This window comes from Pleurodeles waltl, chromosome 8 (genome assembly GCF_031143425.1).
Source record: "Pleurodeles waltl isolate 20211129_DDA chromosome 8, aPleWal1.hap1.20221129, whole genome shotgun sequence".
In the NCBI taxonomy this organism is placed as follows: Eukaryota; Metazoa; Chordata; class Amphibia; order Caudata; family Salamandridae; genus Pleurodeles; species Pleurodeles waltl.
The window spans coordinates 560,361,958-560,385,025 of NC_090447.1; the positions used below are offsets into that span (position 1 = coordinate 560,361,958).

Below are 23,068 nucleotides of genomic sequence, written 5' to 3' on the forward strand. Positions count from 1 at the left end.
TGCTTGTAGAGAAAAAATATTATCCTAATGGAGCACATCGAAATAAAGGAGGCTGACAAAGATTCTTTAAACAAATGTCTCACAGTCTAACATCGGAATATAAAGGGAACAAGGGGTGGTCAAATGTAGACGACTAAACTATTTTCACTGATAAATATAAATGAGGCGTTAATGTCTCTCTTACTGCAATTTGTTGCTCTTACAGATGTAATCAACTTATTGTACCAAAAGAAAAATAAGTGTGTTATGTTGAAAAGGTTTTGGTGCATTACAGAGAACCTGACTCTTAAATAATTACCTACGGTGCAAATGTTGATGAAAATTTTCTTAAACACTCTCCTCCTAAATTATTAAGGTTATTATCGAGACAAAGAACAAAGTCACTTACAGTCTGATTAAAAATGGATGAATTACTTCTTTCAAGACGGCCTTCTCATTGTGCACGTGCTGCTCTTGTTTTAAGCGAATGACATCAGGAATGCTCATCACTTTCAGTGCAAAGTATCGTTTTGCCTTTTTCTCTCTGACCAGATGAACCCGACCAAAGGTTCCAGTACCTACAAGTGAAAAAGAAAATTAAATGTTGATTTTCCGGGTTTACAACAGCCAAAAATATGGTCAATCATCACTATTTCAACTCAATGCTATTCAAAGATTTAACCCAAAAATATTTTAAACTTTGATTAAAAACAACTGTGCTTACAAATACTAAAGGAATAAAGTCTACATTAATTTTTATTAATTGATTTAGAATTCAACATTTTTAAGTAAAACTTGCAGAAATTATTTCCAGATATGAGTAAAACAGAACACCCTAAACCAGTGGTCTTCAAACTTGCTAATGCCGCACCCCATCCAGTGGAAAAAAAATACATCATCGGGCCCCCCTCAGAATTTTTCAAAACTTTTCTATTAAGTTGGCAGTCTTTAAATAAGTCTAGACTTATTTAAACATTGCAGTTAAGTTCTGTTACCTTTTTACAAGTGCAACATACAGGTTTCTTCTTTAAACAACGCACTATTATATGCATAATCTTTCTTTTGGCCAGAGCCTGGCGCCCCCCCTGGGATCATTTGAGGCCCCCCTAGGGGGGCCCGCCCCCCAGTTTGAAGACCCCTGCCCTAAACTATTAAAACAACGAATCTTGCAAACACCTAAAAAAAAAAGAGTCAAACATATGTATTGTAGCAGATGTAAAGACAACTGCAAAAAGAAATGGAAAAGCTGCCAGCCCAGATAAGCTCCACCAGCTGCTTTAACTGCAGCATTACAATTTCGATATTCCAAATTACATACACATACTGCTATAGGAACTCCAGCTGATCCAAACATAAGAAATACAAATAAACTGTCCACAAATACACTAAGAAAAGGCAGACTAAGAACCAAGACCTTGACCAGAACAAACCATATTAAAACAAATGCGTGAAAGCAGATCTCACATTCTTATTAACAGGTTGAATATCATTTTATCACCAAGCCTTGAGGGTAATGCCTATTTGGTAATGCCTAATCCACTATCTGATCTTCGACAAGCAATAGTTTTGAGCAATTTGAGAACCTGCAGCTTGGATCGGAGAATCAGCTCCACACAACCAAATATTTCTAACCACAAATGTATTATTACCCGTTGGAAAACTAATGGTGTATGCTTCAGAGTACCAGGATTGAGCTTACAAGACCAACAGTGACCAACCTACACTTTGTTGTGCATCCATCAAGCAGAGATCAACGTTACTTCATGCTCATTAAATACCCAGTGCAAGGTTTTTATCAACTGCCAGAACAAGGCGATTCAGGTTCCCAAATCCCAACTGATTATTTTGAGCTCAGTTTATACTTGCATTTCAGTGGCGCAGATTGAGCATTCACCTACCAGTAGAAATTACCCAATTTAAACAATGGCAGTAGAAAGCCACGACTTCCGAAACAAATGTATTTTTCACAGTGGAATAATCACAAATTTAAATCTTTTTGATCGAACAGAATCAGAGGAGGACTATTACAAACAGAAATTCCTTTTGAATTGACAATAATACGTAGACCCACCAAAATCAGGGGTATTTAGTCAAATGATAGGCCCAAGTTACAACGTCTTGGAGTGACAGATGGAGTGCGACAGGTACACGAGTAGCAGGATTGTTTTTCAACTTTTGGTGTCAATTATGTGTAGAATACCCCCACACGTCCCCTATAATTAAAACAATCCCTCCTAAGGCGCATTCAAAAATGATTTGAAAGTCCTTACTGCTAAAATAGCACAGCATAAATGCTGAAGTTTACTGATTCATTATTTGTCCAAAATCAAACACAATTCCTACCCTGTTGGCCTTGGGCTATGTTCCTATTCAATTATGCTGCTTACCCATTGCTATTATGTACATCATTGTTACCTTTATTTTTCCGTCCATTTTGCATTAATGAAACCTATGTAAGCATCTTTCTGAAGCAATGTATTGCCTATTTTGGGATAGTATGTGTTAGATAATAAAACAAATTGTCAAAACCTACATGTTTGACTTTTATATAGGGTAGACATGTGCTGATGCAGATATATTATAATTATTAATGAATGTTTATGCATTTTGAATAATAATAATAAAATATATAGGTAAATGAATGCAGAATAATGTGCACGTTTGAAAATGTGCCCACAGAGATTGCCCACCAGAATGCACGAGTTATACTAAAATGATTAAAAATGCATGATATATTTAAAATGCGTAATAAAAATGTATTATATGTCATAATAAGCTATATAACGTATGTTGGTCACTATACTGTAAAGCTAACTTGGCCGAAGTTGTGGCCTAGTTTTGCCAGGCCTCATGCAGAAGCTGAATCATCATGCAATGTAGAAAGCTGATGTGTTGAACTGACCCCGAACCACTTGGGTAATAAAATTTGTTAAGCTAGCATATTCTGCAATGAACCGACGGACAGGAGAGGAGGGAATACATTTTTTTATCAAATCAGGTGTAAAGCAGACAAGATGTACTTTCCCAGGACTCGAACAATAGAGACACTGACTGGAGAAGATGCAACATGTTCGATACCTGATGAGCTGGATGATGAGGACATCGTACAGTGAACCAATCGACACCCTGAGAACGGCAAACTATTTGAATTCATAGATTTCTAAAATAAAAGTCAATGGCTAGCGTTATATAGGGTGATTAATTTACAAATTAGGAATTAGGGGATGGACTGGGTAACTAATATAATGCTGTGACAGAGGGAAAAATCTTCAGAACTCATTCCGAAATTGATGCGCTACTGGGGGAGAAGCGATTCAAGATTCTATCATTGGGCTCGTGCTCCTTTGAGCCTGATGCATTGCGGAGAGATTGATGACCGGAAGATGAAGACTGACTTTGTTGCAGATCCATACTGTGGATAGGTAGCTATGATAATTGACGTTGGCATATACGGTGACAAATGACTGATTTGCTGAACTCGGCTATTCATGTTAACACGTTCTTCTTTATTGGCTTATGTTGAGGCATTAGAATGCATGTTTTCTCAAGTACTGAATAGATTATGCTATTGGTGGACACTAATGAATTAATATTGAGTGAACTGAATAAAGTTTGAATTAACCTTATGACTTAGTATGTAACAAATATGGAAATAAAATTGATAAAACATATAATTGAGTTGTGGTTATTCATGAAATGTTGACGTTGATTAATGTCTTTGCTTATTGGGTATTGATTTGTGTATTGACTATTGATGGTCATCAATTACTACATAGTTGAGATACTCCATGCAAATCAAAAGTTTCATCGACCGATACACGTCCCCTTGTACTTACTAAGGACCAGGCGCGCTAGCACATGTAACATATTTCCAAACATATACTGAAAACGCATACAGACCAACACACAGGTAATCATTAGTTTCTATGAAGATCACAAGCAGAGAGCGATACAATCAGACCACCCTACAGACAAGTATTAATGCAAACAAACGGCCTTCCACCTTCAATTCAGAGTGAAGGGCATTAGCAGAGCAAATACTTGAGTGAATTTTGGACACAAGGTGACTGAGACAGAGTTGTTCGTTTCAGGGGGCCGGGTGTGAGCCCTCTTCATACAGCAGCCAAAATCCTTGTCAGCGTAAACCACAATCACTAAATTAACCTGTGCTTAACTCTCTGGGAACTTTGCAGTCAGGCTTAACTTGGAGTCAATGTGTAAAGCACTTAGGCAGCACACAAACAGCAAAATAAAGGGACAACACAAGAAAAATCCCACAACAATTTAGAAAAAATAGAGTAAAATGTAATAAATTGACACCAAAACTACAAAAATGCAATCAGTACAACCAGAGATATGCAATTTCAATGTTTTAAGATAAATATAGCACCTAAATCCACAAAGCGCCAACAGTGGTTTTCTGGTCGCACCGGACTGGGACAGTCACAAGTTTAGGCTGACCACGATGGCGTGAGGGACGAGTAGAGGGACCAACCATATTAGTCCCACTGAGGATTGTATCTAATATCCTAGGTGCGGGGCATTGCCTTGCGCTGCGTCTGCTCCAATAAGGGGCTGCAAGGGCAGCGATGGGAAGTGCTTCATCGAGTTGTGTTGGTCCTGATGTGGAGCCGCAAGTGTTGTGATCCACGGCCCTGCTTCAAGTTGAGTCACACAGATGAGGGGCTGAGAGGGCTGCGATGGGAGGGCCTACGTCAAATTGTGTCACACTGCTTCTGTTCCAGTGAGGTCGCTGTTCAGGGACAGTGATGTGCTGTGGTACAAGATGCTGCATCAGTTCTCTGGGAACCCACACCTGGCCCAGGAGGAGTATTCTGATGCCAGGCAAGGATACATGACCTGGGGATCAAGTCTCACTCTACCAGAGGCCACTAGCAGGGCACAGGCAGCTTCAGTAGAGTCTGGGCAGCTGGGCCGATACAGGACCCATCTTTGGAGCTTGGTGTGTCCCTGTAGCTCAGAGCAGAAGGTCAGTCAGCCAGCCCTTGGAGTCACTCTGGTGCAGGGCTAAAACAAATCATCAAAATGTCACTAGACCTGCAGCTCGAGTAACTTAAATAATCTACTCGATCTAACTTTAAAGTACTTGACCTGTAAACGGGTCTCAAATTGTGTGATCCTAGGCAAATAGTTTACAGAGGCATCTTTTTCTTAATTCTCACATATGATTGAACCTTCAAGCCCACATAGCCTAGGACTTCTTTTAGTTTACTAACCACATTGCCATCAGGACAGGAGTGTTTCCCAGCTTGTTTAAACACCCACTTTTAATAAATATATTACTAAACCATGTTGTCATCTACACACCGTAACTTTCCAAGAAATGTCCAAAAACCTCTCCACTAACTTGCAGCTTTACTGATACAACTATATAGTGTATTAACAGTCAGTAAAAATAGGGTTTCAGAAAACATATCCTTTGCACATCAACAACTAAAGTATTCTGATTTGTTTTCATCCAATTAAAATATTTTTTTCACCATACAGAAATATTAAAAAAGGGCTTTCAAAACTACTGAAATGTATTTTGAAATGTTTGCACAGTTGGCTTAGTCATTTAAATGTTGTGTGTTAGGCAAAACCTGACACCCTATATCCTTTTATTTGACATTCTAAGCAGCAGGTTACACAGTTCACCTTACAAAGTCCTGGAACTCTGCAGCCAGAAGGAAAATTAATTGTAAGCAAAACTGACTTTTGACCTCTGTCTGTGAACACAGAGCAAATGGGGCATAAGAACAAGATTTAAAGGAATCTTTTATTGTCCCTCCACTTTTCAACTGAACAGAACACCTATTCAGTGTAAAGTTGCCAGAAAGGAAAAGCTCGACCTGGCCAATGAGAGTGGCCAAGTGGATTTTTCAAGCCCTGTGGCGGTTCTGAGCTGAAGGAGCAGGTCCAGTCTTCCTACCTCAGGCAGCAGAAGAGTCCTTCCAGCAACAGGGCAGTCCTTCTTTCACAGGTCCAAAAGTCATCTAAGGAGCGAGTCTGAGGGTCCTATTATACCTGGTGCTACATGTGAAGTGGGAGAAGCTCCTGCAGTTCTCCTGTCCCCATACCCCCAAAGAGGTTTCTGGAGTTTCCTGACTTTCTGTCCTGGTCCCACTCTGTTTACGATCACAATAGGCTAGTGTGACGTTATTTGTGTGTGATCTGAGGCAGAAAGTGTGACAGGAGACATCTCAGCCACCCCCCAACCTTGAACGGTCCATCCTGCCAACATCCAGACCCTCTACTGTGATACCCTTCATAGGGAATACACAAAGTCCAACTGCCAAATACATCTAGTCATATGACCCAAGTAAGAGGCTGCAGACACCAAATGCTAAGGACAAGGAAATGCCAAGTTACTAAAGGTGCCACATTCAGAATTGTGACTTAAAATCAGACTTTACCATCGAAGAGAGTTTCAAATTAGAATTCCTCAGACAAAATTAACATTCCTACCTGCTTCCACAGAAGTTATCACATATTAAGTGCAATAAGTAACCCAACGTCCTATGGGAGAGAGAGACCTTACAATAGCAAAAAAGAAATTTGTGAGTTTTTTCACTACCAAGTCATGTGAAAGTTAAAAGTACATGTCCAATTCATTCAATACAATGCACCCTGGCCTATGGACTGTTTAGGGCCTACCAGTGGAGAAGTGTGGCTCAATGGTTAGAGCGGCAGACCCTGAAGCAGAGATCTGGCTCAAGACCAGGGTTCAAGTCCCGCTTCGGCAGGTCTTGGGCTCAATTCCCCTTGACCAGATAATTCTCGCCTCGGTGCCTAATCTAATTCATGGGTCCCACTCTGCAACTCTGGGCAATAGCTTGCTTAATCTCCACAACGGCCCCAACAGCGCTTGGATGCCTGGCTTCACCCTGGGGGTGCTCAGGAGTGGGCGTCTCACAGGGAAAAAGCCAGGAGGGGTTCCATAGCGGTATGAGTACAGCGCCTTGAGACCCTAACGGGTGAGTAGTGCGCTATACAAGTGCTAATTTACATTTTTACAGGAGTGACATATCTATTAAGATATCTATTTATTCTATTTACTCTATTTATATCTATCTATTAAGATATATCTATTAAGATAAGGTCTGAGCCTGGCAAACCATCTATTTTGATATCAAACTGATGATCAAATTAGGTGCAACAGTCACAAGGTGCACAGCCTTTAACAAGGTCCACGGGCTAATGCAAATCCAAAGACACTTGTAGTAACAACTATTTATCCATTTTTAACCAACATTATCCATTTCAATCCATGTTTAGTCCAGTTCAAAGAAAACAAAACGTAAATATTCACATCTTCCCTGTTTTATTGACAGTATGATGATTCCAACTTATGAAAATCCATGAAGTTAATGATTTCACCGCTAACAATCCATATTTTATCCATAATATTTTATACCCAAAGCGTTTAGAGATACAATCTCTTTGTCAGGGGTAACTGCAACAGGAAAGTTAAAAGCAAATACTCCATCAGAATCAACACTAGACAGCACATTTCCCTCGAACATACGCCCACAGTAGCTAAATGATGATTAATCAAATAGGGTGTGTTTACCATGCGATTTTGTATAAGTCACACGCCGCGTGGAAACTTTTGTACTATTACACCCGCGTACAAAAAAAAAAAAAAAAGAGACCTAAACCTAGCCCCAAGAGCGCTTTTGCAATAAATTTCTAAATGTGCCCAAAAGTTTAAGTAATATTTCCTTATAACCAATACATGTGAAAACAATTCTAGATTTGTGACAAAACAAAAACAAACTCACGTATACATTAATGTGGGGCCCGACCTGGCAGGATGTTCTCCTTCTAAAAGCTATTGGGCATTCCTTTCAGCATAAGGATGCTCCCTTGGGAGTGTAAGTGTGCTTTATAAATGTCTATTCATATTCATATATGGCATGAAGAAAATCCTAATGCCCGAACAAACCAAGGTGCCAGTAGCGTGTTAGCAAAATGTAACAGAAAATGCTGCGTTTTAAGATGCCAGTTTTTTCATTATTTTTTCAATGGGTCTATTTTTGCCAGGACGAAAGGGCAGTTTCAGACTGCACTGGCAGGCCTCAGACATATATCCAAGGTCTACCTAAGTGGGTGGCACAATAAGTGTTGCAGGCCCACTAGTAGCATTTAATTTACAGGCCCTGGGTACCTATACTCAGGACTCTCCAAGTAAATTAAATGTGCCAACTGGGTGGTAAGCGAATGTTACTATAATTAAAGGAGAGAGCACAAACACTTTAGCACTGGGTAGCAGCAATAAAGTGCAGAGTCCTAAAACCCCCCAAAAACAGGTTCATAAAACATAAGGTAAAGGCAAGATGTTTGGGGTGGCCTGCAGAGAGAGCAAGGTCCAACAGTGACTCACTTCATGAGAGTACTTGGTGATGGCACCTCACAAGAGAACTTAGTGTCATTGTTCAGGGACACAGCTGTGGGCATTACAGGGTCATAAAGAGATGCTCATAACTTGATTTGTGGTTTCATGTGTAACCTGCTTTTTAGGATTCCATATTACAAAAAAAGTACAAGTTTAAATTTTTTGTTTAATGATCTCTTCTGAAATGTTATCACACCAGTGCCTATACATCAATGTAGGGCTAAAAGTTTGCATGCAATAAATTTGAGTAGGAAGAGCAAAATAAAAGTGGCTTGATGAATCCAGATATAAATCGGGAAACGCACTATCCAACTCAAAATATTTCTGAGAAGACTGGGGTTTCTTCAGAACAGTTTCCAAAAAAAATAAAAATAATAATAATAAAATCCAAGGACTAAGTGCTTAGTTCTCACCCGGAAGGATGATACGTAAATGCCTCTTTCTCAGCCAATTGCAAAACCATTACTCTCCAGGTGTCCTTTATTTTTCTAAAACCTCCAAAATTAATTTGACATTTGAATGCCACAGTGAACAATAATGAACCCAACCCCCAAAAAAGTAAAAATCTCAAAAGACATCAAGATAATGAAAATGTTTGCCAAAATATAAGTGAAAAACCAGCACTGGCAATGCCAATAGGTCTGACTTTAAAGTAATTTGGATTGTAATGTGAAGCATTACAAGTAAATAGAGTGGGAAAAGATATGTATTTGTGCGGAGGCAAATAACTGTAGAATAATATTGGTGTAAATTAAAAGGTCAGGTGACAGTTGCCCTGGCAAGCCAGACCTAAAAACCCATGTGAGTTAACGACTGCACTCCTCCGATCTGTGCTGATGCAGGGAAAACAACATAAAATATCCACTTACTTAAGCCGCTTTAATAGCATTCCAATGTCACATGTGTGTCCTTGAAAGTTCAAGTCTGGGTAGTTAGATAAAATAAAAATGATCACAGCTGCTGGAGGCCAAGCACTTTTTTGGTGGAATCAACTAACTTCAACCCAAACTAAACACGTGCTCCTGGCTCCCAACATGTGGGAGTCTCCAAACCCCCTCTTTAGTAGTGATCACAACCAGACCATAAAAATGTTGTGCAGTTTCAAAAATATTGAAAAAAGGTTGGATTTTTTGTTAGGGTAAGTGCTTGGTAATAGTTTGGTGACCATGGACGTGCTGTCACCAGCTGTGCTTAACCCCTTAACCGCTGGGCCTTTCCCCCCTTCAGTGCTGAGCCAATTTTTGGCTATTTGGGCTAATTTGTGCTTAGGCCCCCATAACCTTTTGTGAACATAAGCTATCCACGCCAAATTTGCGTCCCTTTTCTTTCAACATTCTCTAGATTTTAAGGGTACCCAGAGTTTGTGGGTTCCCCTGGAGGAGACTAAGAAATTAGCCAAAATACTGCTAAAATGTGCGTTTATTTTTTTTTAAATGGGGAAAAAAGTGCTGCAGCTAAACATTTCAGAAAAGTAGACAAAATTCTGAATTCAGCAAGGGGTCAGTTTTGGAGATCCTTCAATGTTTTCCTACAGAAAACACCAGCTGAAACAAAAAAATATTGAAATTGAGTTGAAAAAAAACCCAGCCTTTTCTGTCCACGTTTTCATCTGTAACTTTTTCCAGCTATGGCAGATTTTTGAAAGCAATATACAGTTACGGCTGCAGGACTCTTCTGACTGCGGAGATATATAGGGCTTGTAGGTTCATCAAGAACCCTAGGTTCCCAGAGCCAATAAATGAGCTGCACCTTGCAATGGGTTTTCATTGTATACCGGGTATACAGCAATTCATTTGGTGAAATATAAAGAGTGAAAAATAGGTATCAAGGAAACCTTTGTATTTCCAAAATGGGCACAAGATAAGGAGTTTAGAAACAGTGGTTATTTGCACATCTCTGAATTTGGGGATCACCATACTAGCATGTGAATTACAAGGCATTTCTTAAAATGACTTATTTCTTACACACTGCCTTACGATTGGAAAGCAAAAAAGTAGAGAAAAACAATCTGTGTTCTTCCAAGTCCCAATAAAAATGGTACCTCACTTGTGTGGATAGGTCTAGTACCCATGACAGGAAACATCCCAAAACACAACATGGAAACATCACAATTTTTCCACTGAAAAATAATGTGTTTTTTTGCAAAGTGCCTAGTTGTGGATTTTGGGCTGTAGCTCAGCCGTCACCTAGGGAAACCTACCAAACTTATACATTTATTGAAAGTAGACACCTAGAGGAATCCAGGACAGGGTGACTTGTGGGGCTCTTACTGGGTTCGCTCACCCAGAATCCTTGGTAAACCACAAAACTGGGCTAAAAAAAAAAAAATACTCTTTTCCACACATTTCGGTGCTGCAAAGTTCTGGAATCTGAGGGGAGCCACAAACTTCCTTCCACCCTTTATTCCCCCAAGTCTTCCGATAAAAATGGTACCTCACTTGTGTGGGTAGGCCTAGTGCCCCAACAGAAAATGCCCCAAAACGCAACAAGGACACATCACATTTTTCCATTGAAAAATGATGTGTTTTTTGCAAAGTGCCTAGCTGTGGATTTTGGGCTGTAGCTCAGCCGGCACCTATGGAAACCTACCAAACATATACATTTATGGAAAGTAGACACCAAGGGTAATCCAGTATGGGGTGACTTGTGGGGCTCTCACTGGGTTCTGCCACTCAGAATCCTTTGCAAACCTCAAAATTGGGCTCAAAACACACTTTTTCCTCACATTTCGGTGTTACATAGTTCTGGAATCTGAGGGGAGCCACAAACTTCCTTTCACCCAGCATTTCCCCAAGTCTCCCGATAAAAATGGTACCTCACTTGTGTGGGTAGGCCTAGTGCCAGAGTCAGAAATGGATCACAATGGTCAATGTAAGTCCTTACATGAGGGCAATTGTTGACCCTGAGGTGATCCATTCCTGACACAGGCACTAGGTACAGGCACTCAAATGGGTTAGCATTTTTATCAGGACAGGTGGGGAAACACTGGGTGGTAGGAATTGTGTGGATCTCAGCATATTCCTGTAGCTTGTGTGACAAATACAAGAAGAACAAGTTACTTACCTTCAGCAAAGCCTTTTATGGTGGATACACTAGCTACCTGTGGATTTCTCACCTAATGAATTCTCCCAATGTGCCAGCATTCGACAGAAATTTTCTTCCAAGCTCTGCACGTCGACGAGGACGTCACAACCGCCCGACTCCCACGCGACGCCATCTGACGTCATCGAGGCAATAAGATGTCCTCGCCGGCATGCTAACGTCAGTTTTCGCTATTTTTTATGTGCCTTTGAGGCGAACAGGTGACTACCGACAATACATACTTGACATGAGTATAATCAAATATAAAAAAATAAATTTAATCATACATAAATTGCAAAATACCACATTTTATATACACATATATATATATATATATATATATATATATATATATATACACACACACATACATACACACACATACATATACATATACACACACACACACACACAATGAAAAACGCATAACCACATGTGATCAAAAATATACATATACCATCAGGCAAAAATACACATTCTTATATACAAACGTACCCCAGGATATCCCTGCAAGACCATCCAGGCAACGGGGAGGCGGGTGGGATTGTGAGGAATCCACAGGTAGCTAGTGTATCCACCAGAAAAGGCGTTACCAAAAGTAAGTAACTTGTTCTTCTGATGGATACAACTACCTGTGGATTCCTCACCTAATGAATAGAGTCCCAAAGCAGTACCACACTCGGTCGTGGGTGCCTGAGTGGTCAAACCAAAAAATCCTGCAGCATGGACCGTGCAAAATGGCCATCCCTCCTAACCTCCAAATCCAAACAATAATGCTTTGCAAAAGTATGGAGGGATGCACAAGTTGCGGCCTTACAAATGTCAGCCAGAGAAACACTTCTAGCAAAGGCCGAAGAGGCAGACTTAGCCCTGGTGGAATGGGCTCTAATTCCCACAGGAGGAATCTTCCCTGCCGAAGAATAACACACTTTGATGCAAAGAACAACCCACCTTGATAGGGTTCTCTTGTGGACAGCCTTGCCTTTCCTCTTCCCCACATAACCGACCAAAAGCTGATCCTCCACTTGGAATTCTCTTGTCCTGTCGATGTAGAAACTCGACGCCCTTTTTTGGTCCAGCCGATGCAGTCTCTCCTCCTCCTTTGATAGATGAGGAGGAGGAGGATAGAAGGACGAAAGAATTATAGTCTGTCCTAAATGAAAGGGTGTAACAACCTTCGTTAGGAAAGCCGCCTAGGTCCTCAACACCACCTTGTCCACATGAAAGGAAGTGAAAGGGAGCTTAACGCTAAGCCCCTGAAGTTCACTCACATGCCTAGCCGATGTAATGGCTATAAGAAAACTGTTTTTAAAACCAAAAACCTTAAAGGACATGAATGCAAAGGTTCAAACGGTGAACCCATCAGGAATGTTAATTCCAAATTTAAATCCCACTGAGGCATAACAAAGGGAGTGGGAGGAAACCTGTTAGTAAGGCCCTTTAAGAACCTTAAAACTATAGGGGACTTAAATAACGAAGATTGATCAGGCAGGCATAGAAAGGCTGACAGTGCCTACAAATGGCCTTTAACAGTTGCAACTGGACAACCCCTCTGCGCCAAGGATAATGCGAACGATAACACGTCCGACAAATGGGCACATAAGGGATCAATTTGACTCTCTCCACACCAAGCCACAAATTTTGCCCATATGCCAGCATAGACCGATTTGGTGGAGTGTCGCTTGGCCGATAAAATAACGTCCACCACTGCTGGTGGGAGAGAAAAAGCACTCAGATTGCCCTGTTCAATCTCCAGGCATGTAGGTGCAGACTCTGGAGGTGGGGGTGTAAAATCTGCCCCTGCAACTGCTAGAGGAGGTCTGCCCTGTGAGGGAGACGGAGCAGAGGGCACAGTGAGAGTTGGAGAAGATCTGTGCACCACACCCTTCTTGGCCAATCCGGAGCTATCAAGATAACTTGGGCCCTGTCTTGGCGAATCTTCCTTAGAGCCCGAGGAATCAAGGTTATATGGGGGGGGGGGGGGAGGGGGGGCAGAGACGCGTAAAGCAACTGGCCGAACCAGGACATCTGAAACGGGTCCCCCAACGCTACTTGCACCAGATACTGGAGGCTGAAGAATGACAGGCAGTGCGCATTCTCTTGAGTGGCAAACAGTTCTTCCTGTGGAAATCCCTACATCCGAAAGATATAAAGAATCAGATCTGGATGAAGACGCCACTTGTGATCGGTCAAGATGTTCCGACAGACTGTCCGCACGTACGTTCAGAACTCCGGCCAAGTGGTTTACTGGTATGCAAATCAGATGGTCCTGTGCCCAGGACCAGAGCTGCAGAGCCTCTCTGCAGAGAGGGTACGACCCTACTCCCCCCTGCTTGTTGATGTACCACATCGCAGTAGTGTTGTCCGTCAGGACCTGAACCGACTGACCGCGAAGGGAAGGGAGGAAGGCCTTGAGAGCTAGATGTGTCGCCCGCAACTCCCAACAGATTTATATGAAACCTCTGTTCCACTGGAGACCTATGACCTTTGATCTCCAGGTCCCCAGATGAGGCCCCCAACCCTAGAGTGGAAGCATCCGCTATGAGCGTGGCCACTGGCGGCGGTAGTGAAAACTGCCTTCCTTGGGAAGGGTTGCCGTCCACCGCCCACCACTGCAGATCCGCTGCAGTGTCTCAGGAGATCTTTATCGACTTCTCAAGATCCCCTTTGTGTTGAAACCACTGCCTGCGGAGGCACCACTGAAGAGCCCTCATGTGCCAGCATGCATGAGTGGCCAACAGAATGCATGAAGCGAACAGACCGAGCAGACGAAGGACCTTGAGGAATAGAACAACTGCTCCACTTCGAAACATCGGAATAAACGCCTGAATGTCCTGAATCCACGGAGGCGGAGGAAAGGCCCGATTCAATGTTGTGTCCAGTACTGCCCCTATGAACAGGAGGCGTTGAGAGGGCTCCAGGTGAGATTTGGGCACATTCACCGAAAATCCCAGGTTGAACAACAACTAGGTTGTCAACCGCAGGTGATGCAGCACGAGCTCTGTAGACTTGGCTTTGATCAACCAATCGTCCAGGTAAGGGAATACCGCTATTCCCTTCCTCCTGAGATTTGCTGCAACCACTGCCATCACCTTCGTGAAGACTCGAGGTGTGGGAGTAAGACCAAAAGGAAGGACAGCAAACTGGTAGTGTTACGATCCCACCACACACAGGAGATACTTCCTGTGCAACTTCAGAATGGGGATATGAAAATAAGCATCCTGCAAATCGACAGACACCATACAATTCTCTTTGTTCAACGCCAAAAGCACCTGTGCTAGGGTCAGCATTTTGAATTAAAACCCTCAGATCCAGGATAGGCCTCAACCGACCATCCTTCTTTGGGATCAGGCAATATCTTGAATAACAACCCTGACCCCTTTCCTGCTCGGGAACCAACTCCACTGCACCTTTTGACAAAAGGACTAGAACCTCCTGCTGCAACATCAGGAGATGATCTTCTGTGCAGAAGGAAAAGGAAGGGCATAACCTTTCTCCACAATATTGATGACCCAGGAGTCCGATGTGAGTGACTCCCAAATACAGAGAAAATGCAATAGCCTTCCCCCTACAGGAGAAGTATGGGATGGAATGGCTGGAGGACTAAGGCTGTTTTCCCTGTTGCACCCCTCCCGAGGAAGAGGAAAGGTGCTGCTGGGCAGCCCCTCTGGTCCTAACTCTACCCTGCCCCCTATATGACCTATAGGGAAGAGTAGTGGTAGGTTGCTGGCCTGCTGACTGCAATCTCCTCCGAAAGGAAGAGCCACGCCCAAACCCCCTGAACCTCCTGAATGATCGAAAAGGGGTGGTGGTAGAAGCCTGCAAGCCCAGACTTAGCAGTAGCCCTTCTCTCCTTGAAACGTTCCAAAGCAGAATCAGCCTTAGTACCAAACAGTTTGTCCCCATCAAAAGGCAAGTCTAGGAGGGTTGATTGCACCTCAGATGAAAACCCTGACGACCTCAACCAAGCATGCCTCCTGGTTGCTATAGACGTGCCCATCGCCCTGGCCACCAAATCAGATGTACCTAGTCCTGACTGGATGACCTGAGTCGCTGCTGCCTGCGGATCTGCCAGAAGGCTGAGAACATCCTCGGACAAATCAGGCAGCGGTCTTGGCCGCATCCATCAAAGAATAGATATACCTGCGCAAGAGACAGGTTGCATTGGAAGACTTCAGGGCCATACTGCAGGATGAGAACATTTTCTTTGCAGATTGTTCCATCTTTTTTGATTCTCTGTCCGATGGGGCCCCAGGAAAAGACCCAGGAGCTGTGCGTGAGGAATACGAGGCCTGTACCACCAGACTCTCCAGAGTCGGTGCCTTGAAAGGAAACCTGGATCCCCAGGAGCCACTCGGTATCTCCTCGCCACAGATCTACACACAGCAGGTGAAGATACTGGCTTTCTCCACACCTCCATGATCGGTTCCGTGAGCGCCTCATCACAGGGGAGGAGAGGCTCCGCCGCAGCTGAAGCAGGATGCAATACTTCTGTAAGGATGTTAGTTTTGACCTCAGCTGCAGGAAGCGGAAGATCTAGACAATACGTTGCCTTCCTCACCACTGAATGGAACATCGGACAGAAGGACATGAAAGGCGTCGGCCTGCGTGGAGCCGGAACACCCAAATCAAAGGCCAAGGCACCTGAGGGACCAGCCGGTGCACCGCCTGAGGCCATGGAGGCGAAGATATTGAACATCGCATTAAAAAATGCGGCTGGATCCGCACCCGGAGCCAGGAACACTGGGTACCCCTGCGGCGTCGGATACCCTTGCGGCGTTGGTGCCGTAGACTCCTGTGGTCCCGGCATCGGATCAGGCACCTCCGATTGCACCGGCGAGAAGCCAGGGCTCTGTTGAGGATCAACTTCAAAGACCATAAGCGCCAGAGAAGCCCGAGGGCTCTGCGTCTGAGGCGTCACAGTCGGGCTGATCTCCCACATCGAACGACGCCGAGCCGATGGAGACCTTGAACGAGACCTGACCCTCTCTGACCAGCATTGGGAATCATGCCGGCGTCGGGAGTCATGACAACGTCGCTTATGGGTCTTCGAAAATTTGGAAGATGACCTCCGATGTCGGCGCTTCTTTTTCTTCGACTCCGCCAAAAACAACTTGGCTTCTCGTTCTTTGAGAGCCTTCGGATTCATCCGTTGGCACGAACCGCACTCCACCACATCGTGCTCAGAGCTTAAACACCACAAGTAGTTATTGTGCGGGTCCGTCACCGACATACAGCCCCCGCACTCCCTACAGGGTTTAAACCCAGATTTCCTAGGAAGAGACGTAATACAAAGTATCACTTTCTAAGAAACAGTTACTCCCTAGAGCCTGAGGAAAAAAATGTTACTCGAAGGCACGGAAAAAAGGGAACTGACATCAGCACGCCGGCGAGGACATCTTATTGCCTCAATGACGTCAGACGGCGTTGCGTGTGAGTCGGGCAATTGTGACGTCCTTGTCGACGTACAGAGCTTGGAAGAAAATTTCCATCGAATGCTGGTGCATTGGGAGAATTCATTAGGTGAGGAATCCACAGGTAGTTGTATCCTTCAGAAAAAATAGTTTTATTCAATATTTCACCTTTCCAGGGTATTCTGGATAAGAAAACTTTGGGGAATGCTCACAAGCCACACCTCTGAACTCCCCCGGATGTCTAGTTTCCAGAAATGTTTGGTAGGTTTCCCTATTGGCCGCTGAGCCAAGGACCAAAAACGCAGGTGCCTGCCTTACAAAACCAGGTTGTTTTGTGATAGATAATTTTGATGTCTCAACAATATGATTTGGGAGGTGGAATTTGGGGCTCAACTAAATTGAGCAGCTCCCAAGAGAGCACTCTCTCTGTGCCTGCTGCCGCATTCACCTGCTCTCTGGGTTGGGATAACATACTATTGTCCCACTGCACAGACTGTGTTTGCGAAGGGACAGCAGGACTGTCCTCAACCCCTCCCTCAGAATCACTGGAAGAGGAATTGTTGGATGGGACTCGTCCAACTGAAAAATCACTCCTAGAGTCTGCGTCAATGCCCTATCCATCAGATGCTGTCTCAGTATTTTCTGTCTCAGTCTCTGATCCTACATCAGAGCTGCCCTCTATAACCAGAATTAGGGCTTGAGAAGCAGTCATCCAACGAGACACCATCTCTGCTACTAGATAAACTGTCGCTCTAAAACACCACCCTACGTAGACAGTCACAAAATTGCTGGTGGGTGTGTGTGTGATGCGTGCAACGGTAAAAGGTCACCTTACCTTTGCTTCTTCCCTCAATTAGCATATTCTCTAAAGACACTTAAAAAAAAAAAAAAAAAACACTATAACTTCACCTTGTCACATACCAATCGTCACCCTGTTTTCAGAGGGGGCCTCCCCACCCCTCCCACCCCAAAGTATAATCCTTGGTGTCTAGTGGGGTTTCCTGGGCATGGATCGCAGCACAGCTCTGATCCATAGCCAGGAAACCATTTCAGGAAGGCCTTGTTAGAAAGGGGATAATCTCCCCATTTAAATGAGGCCTTCCCGAACGGTGGGGAAGCCCTTTTGGGCCAGTTTTCTCCACTGGAAGAGAAAGCGGCCTTACCTGCTGCTTCCTGCTCCAGTGGGGAAAACGAAGTGTGATGTCAGCGCGCATCTCGGTGCGCTGACATCACAGAGGGGCGGGTGGGAGAAGGACAGGGGGATATTTTTATATGGTATGTTTTACTCCCCAATTCTGATACTTGGGAGAAAAATCCATTTGAAGGAGTTAAAAAAAACAACAACAAAAAAAAGCTTCTGTCATATTCAATGAGTATTCTTAAGTGAGTAAACAATGGGAATTATTAGCTTCATACCTTTTTGCAACACACAGCATTAGTAACAAATACGTTTTTATAAAGCACTTCTGGCGTCTTCAAGCACCGTAAATAACTGATTTTGCAAAACATAAATGCTACTGAAATACAATAACCCAATTTAACGGTGTTGACTTTGGAAGGACGTTTGAGTCTGCATTGTTGGGTATGAACCCACAACCTTTAGATCATTGCAGGGCTCGGGAGTCAAGCATTTGCTCTATCATCTTGGCGGTTCTTTTAACTGTTGATGACACCAAACTGAGCACAGGAGCAGAGCAGTGTATGTGCAAGAGTGGGTGGACTCCAATGAATCCATTAGTCTCTATTATCTTTTTTTTTTTTGCTTGGTTTCGAGAATCCTGGCCCGAAGACACAAAATGTGACAAACATGAAAAGATGTTTCTTTACAATGAAACAGTTCACATAGGTATGTAAGAGATTACTTCTGTTTAAACTGAAATCTATTGAGTGCAAGGTGAGAACTGAGACTACTTACGATAGGGCAATACAGCAGCAAATACATATGTTGCAGACTAAAAAAACAACCAAGAGAATACAATAGAGGAATTAAATATACGTCTTGATCCATTTAAGTAAATAAACTTGAGAAAGTAGATTTAGGTACTATGGGGGTCATTATGACCCCGGCGGTCAGCGTCAGTATGGCGGTGAGTACTGCCAACAGGCTGGTGGTACTTACCGCCAATGTACCACTCCAACCGCAACGGCGGTAACAGCCACCGTGCTGTGGGTATCCATCTCCAGCCCAGCGGCTGTCATTGTTCCGCCTGCGGGATTATGACCCCGCCTTCCGCCATGGTTTTCGTGACTTTAATACCACGAAAACCATGGCAGTAGGCACTATCAGCGACAGGGAATTCCTTCCCTGTCACTGATAGGGGTCTCCCCCCACCTCTCTTTCCAGTTGCCCCCACCATCCCCTCCCTCTACCTATCCAAAGTCCCTCCACCCCCCTACATTTACGCCCCCTTCTCACACACACACACGTGCATATACTACACTTTCATACATACACGCATTCACACCTCCATACATGCACACACGCATTCAACACACACCCGCATCCACGCACAAACATTCACACACCCCCACACACAACACCCCCATCACCGCCCCTGTCGGAGACCTGACTTACCTATGTTCAGGGAGTCCACTGGCAGGAGACTGGACGGGCGCAGCTGCCACCAGCGCCGCCTGCCAGTAGAACACCGCCAGACCGTATTATGGTTCATAATACGGCTGGCGGCGGTCTACTGGCGTGGCGCTGCTGATGGCAGCAGCGCCACATTACTGCCATCCGCCGGCATGGCCACAGCCATATTTCCATCATTCTTGTGGCAGAAATCCAGCTGTGGTCCTAATACGGCGGACGGGTGGTAGCCGCGGCGACAGTCTTTTGGCGGCCATCGCTGCGGCGGTAGGTGGTTTTTACCGTCAATCTCAAAATGAGGGCCTATATGTTAAATGGCAAAATTACTTTTCGTGGACTTCTCTGCTTAGGTACCGATTTATTAACAGTCAATTACTTTATCTTTTATGTTAACTACAGCTACTCAACTTTATTATTTATCGACCGATTTGACTTCTTTGCCCATGTGGAATTTCCATTACACGTGATTTACTTGGCAAACGATGTTATGATTCCATGGTAATTTCTTACGGTGTAGCATGCGACGCATGCAATGGTGTACATTTATCACTCCAATCCTACGTTCCTATGATTTTTAGCCAAGACGACCATCTGCAGAATAATCCTATGACATTTGTGCCCATAAACTAGTTCAATTCCAGCTTTTGGGGACCCTTTGACGTTACAGGGTGAGGAGGTGCAAATGCAAGAAACAGCTGCACCAAAATGCATTACTCGTACAAGGTAAATGCGTACGAAGATGCATGAGCAAGTTTTTCTTCCATGTGTGACTCTGTATGGCATGTCCAAGGATAAAGTGATCAAAGCTTACTGCTTTGATAAGGAAACAACTGTATTTTAATTTGCGAAAGTGAAAGAAGACTACGATCTATGTCAAAATGTGGAAACTGCAATTCCACTGCTGGTGAATCGTTCCTCATTTTGTACTTTGGGTTCCTTTAAAGACACACTGGTTAGGGTTGCAGGCGTCTTGGCATCCTGTCTTCAGTAGTATTTTCAAACAAGTGTGCTCGAGGTGATGTTAGAACACATGAAACTCTGCTTAATATTTACAAAAACCCAGATGAGCTCAGGAATGTAACGTCTGTTTTTTATTTATACAATTGCAGGCTTCACTAACGTGGTTGCTGCTTTTGACTGAGAATTACACTTATGTTTGCCTTGTTCCACCCATATACATGACAGAAAATTCCATAACAGGAAGAGGACATACTCCCTCTGTGCATGCATGTTTTGTTGTGTCAATTTGGCAGTGAGTCATGCAGTACTAATTTCCCTATATCAGAGCACAATTCATTGTATTACTAAGCGTTAAGTCTCCCTTCTAACATGTCCCAGATGTCAAAGGAGTAGCTGGCTTTTAGGCACGTTTTACATTCCTGTACTTACATCACTGTTTATCTGCTGGCACTTATCTGTTTTTAAATTATGGAAAATAGATATGTCCTTCTGTATATGCATACGCGCAATATGTATTTAAGTGTAAATACATTATACTGAATAAATATCAATTTAGGTAAATAAACATTTATAAATATGCATATTTAACTTTTAGATTTTCAAATTAAATTTACAATTATATATAGAGGTACAAATAGTATATACAAGCCAATATTTTATATATGCATATTTGGTTTAAAATATACATGTTATATATATTTAATAATTGTGTATTGAAATATACACAAATACATATAAATATAGCTGTAACTGAGAATATAAAAAAATTGAAAAATAAGCGTGTAAAGATGAATATATTGATATATGTATATGCATACATACGATTATTTATTTTTGTATGTATAGTTAACTATGCATGTACATTAAAAAAACGTATACACGCCCACAAGTAGATCAAAAGTAAGTTAAAGAAAATGTTCAGAAAAGTACAAACAAAAATGTTGTAAACGGTTGTATTGCTGATAAAGAAGAAAAAAGACACTTGCACAATAATTATTTTATTTAAAAAGAACAAATGTATTTTTCCAGGTCACATATTTCAAACTGTTTTCTTGATTGACTGCATACTTAATAAATGACAAACTACCAGTTTTTAATTTTTAAACACAATGGGCCTGATTACACCTTTGGAGGAGGTGTTAATCCGTCCCAAAAGTGACGGTAAAGTGATGGATATACCACCAGCCGTATTACGAGTCCATTATATCCTATGGAACTCGTAATACGGCTGGTGGTATATCCGTCATGTTTGGGACAGATTAACACCTCCTCCAAAGTTGTAATCAGGCCCACAGAATTCAGTACGAATTTGCCTCGCTGTGTAACGATGGCTACCACAGGAAGCTGAAAGAATTTGGGCTCCGCTATGGATGATCTGTTTATGATTACTGTGTTATGGGTTACACTGTATCCCTCACCAACTGAATTTTAGCTATAATACCCGTTATCATATGACTGCGTTCCAAGTATAATGTTTTATTAAGCTTGTTTCTTTGTGTTGATACTTCAGATGAACTGTAAATTACTCGACTTTGTGCTTTCCTACTAAAAAAGGGACACTAGGTAACTAACATATTTACAGAGATAACATTTCACAATAATGTTGAGAGAAAAAGGGCACACGGTTCTCCCAACGAGAAAGCCTGTACATTTCTAATGTTGCATTTACACTATAATATATTTGCAAATTGAAACATTTTCATGCCTGATTTTTCATCATAAAATCATTGCTGTAAATTATTTATTTACTAGAGCTTACAAGCGTTGGTACAGCCAATGGCTCCAACTTGTGTACAATGTATGGCCATTACTGTGCGAGATGTCTGGGTGCATTTGCAGAAAACAGAAATACTAAGCAGTCAGGTGGCAGGTTGTGTCATACATACCACTTAAGGTCACATGTTTAAAGAAACCTATTTGGCTACCTGGACTAAAGATTTCCCAGGTGCAACAACAAGGTGATGGATGGAATGCTTAAAATAATCTGAGCTAATAGCAATCCCTCCAGGATGCAGCCCAGTCCATCATTGTTTGTCCACCATTTCACCTCAGTTTGGACCCAGCTGTATGCAAATCAGTCTTGAACCTGCTCCAATAGCAAGAAACAGTCCAGTGCGAACTGTCAGGCCAGGTCCTCCTTGAACCAGACTACAATCAACCTAAGACTGGGTTTGCCCTGATTGGGACTCTTCAGTCCAGTATAGCCTGGATCTAGTGGCACAGTGAGCTGGGTATGCCCAGACTTGGGTCCCATAATAACAGTGAATCAGAATGGCCTGCGCTTTGTAACGCACATGCTCAACATTAACTTCAATTTATTAGTATTCATTTCATTATTATAGTGACTACATTCTAAAACCAGTTCATTGAGTGCAAAGGACTTCCTTATTCGTGCATACAAATGAAGTTAGGTGCCATTTCATGATGCACAAGATCAGATAATAAAACATTACAGGCAAAATGGTAGAACACAACATCCTGAATCTGCACCACTAACCTTTTCACAAGGAAATTACTATAGCATCAGATTGGTTTACTATTTAAAGCTGGACCAAAGAAAGAGTTTATGCAGATGAACCAACTCCTAGCTGCAATGAGAACTACTGCATTTCAAAATTGTTAGCTCATCAGCAGCACTGCCCAGCT

General features: G+C 42.8%; 1 protein-coding gene across 1 annotated transcript in view; it reads right to left on the minus strand.

Moving 5' to 3' along the window:
- Positions 1 to 23,068, minus strand: part of PRKX (protein kinase cAMP-dependent X-linked catalytic subunit) — a 381,150-nt gene that overhangs the window by 194,918 nt on the left and 163,164 nt on the right. Inside the window, exon 2 of the mRNA XM_069204618.1 lies at positions 389 to 557. Coding sequence (XP_069060719.1) covers positions 389 to 557 — 169 coding nt within the window. The remainder of the gene's footprint in view (positions 1 to 388; positions 558 to 23,068) is intronic.